Here is a 342-nt window from a genome sequence, read left to right as displayed (position 1 = left end):
TACGATTCATTTTCAAGCTACAAAAATATAAAAAAGATCGACAGCTGACAAACAACGATGTATTAAATTTTAAAGAACATCTTTTGCTTGTGAGCGATATCTCCTTCTTCCTCCAAAAGCAAGAAGTGCATAATTGATAGTTAATTCACCGCAAGAAAACAGCGACAAACCCTGTCACGACTGCTGGGTTCGTAATTAAGATTATTACGTGTGGCACAATTACGACTAAGACTGGCGGTTTGAAATCAGCCATTGCAGGAATGTATTCATACAGCTCAGTGCATTGTGTTGCACCTGTAGTTTTATAGTGAAGGTTTATACGATTCATAATAAGGCTATATG

The 342-nt window shown here is 36.8% G+C and overlaps 1 protein-coding gene across 1 annotated transcript in view; it reads right to left on the bottom strand.

Annotated features, from left to right (window-relative positions):
- The window catches only part of LOC119589334 (glucose dehydrogenase [FAD, quinone]-like), a gene marked incomplete at both ends in the record, with an annotated part of 61,710 nt that overhangs the window by 9,735 nt on the left and 51,633 nt on the right, over positions 1-342 (bottom strand). The window contains 1 exon segment of the mRNA XM_037937954.1: positions 273-294. Within this exon segment, the coding sequence (XP_037793882.1) occupies positions 273-294 (22 nt within the window).

The sequence above is a fragment of the Penaeus monodon genome, chromosome 25 (assembly GCF_015228065.2).
Source record: "Penaeus monodon isolate SGIC_2016 chromosome 25, NSTDA_Pmon_1, whole genome shotgun sequence".
Classification (NCBI taxonomy): Eukaryota; Metazoa; Arthropoda; class Malacostraca; order Decapoda; family Penaeidae; genus Penaeus; species Penaeus monodon.
The sequence above is the reverse complement of the archived record's forward strand: the minus strand, read 5'-3'. Positions and strand labels throughout refer to the sequence as shown.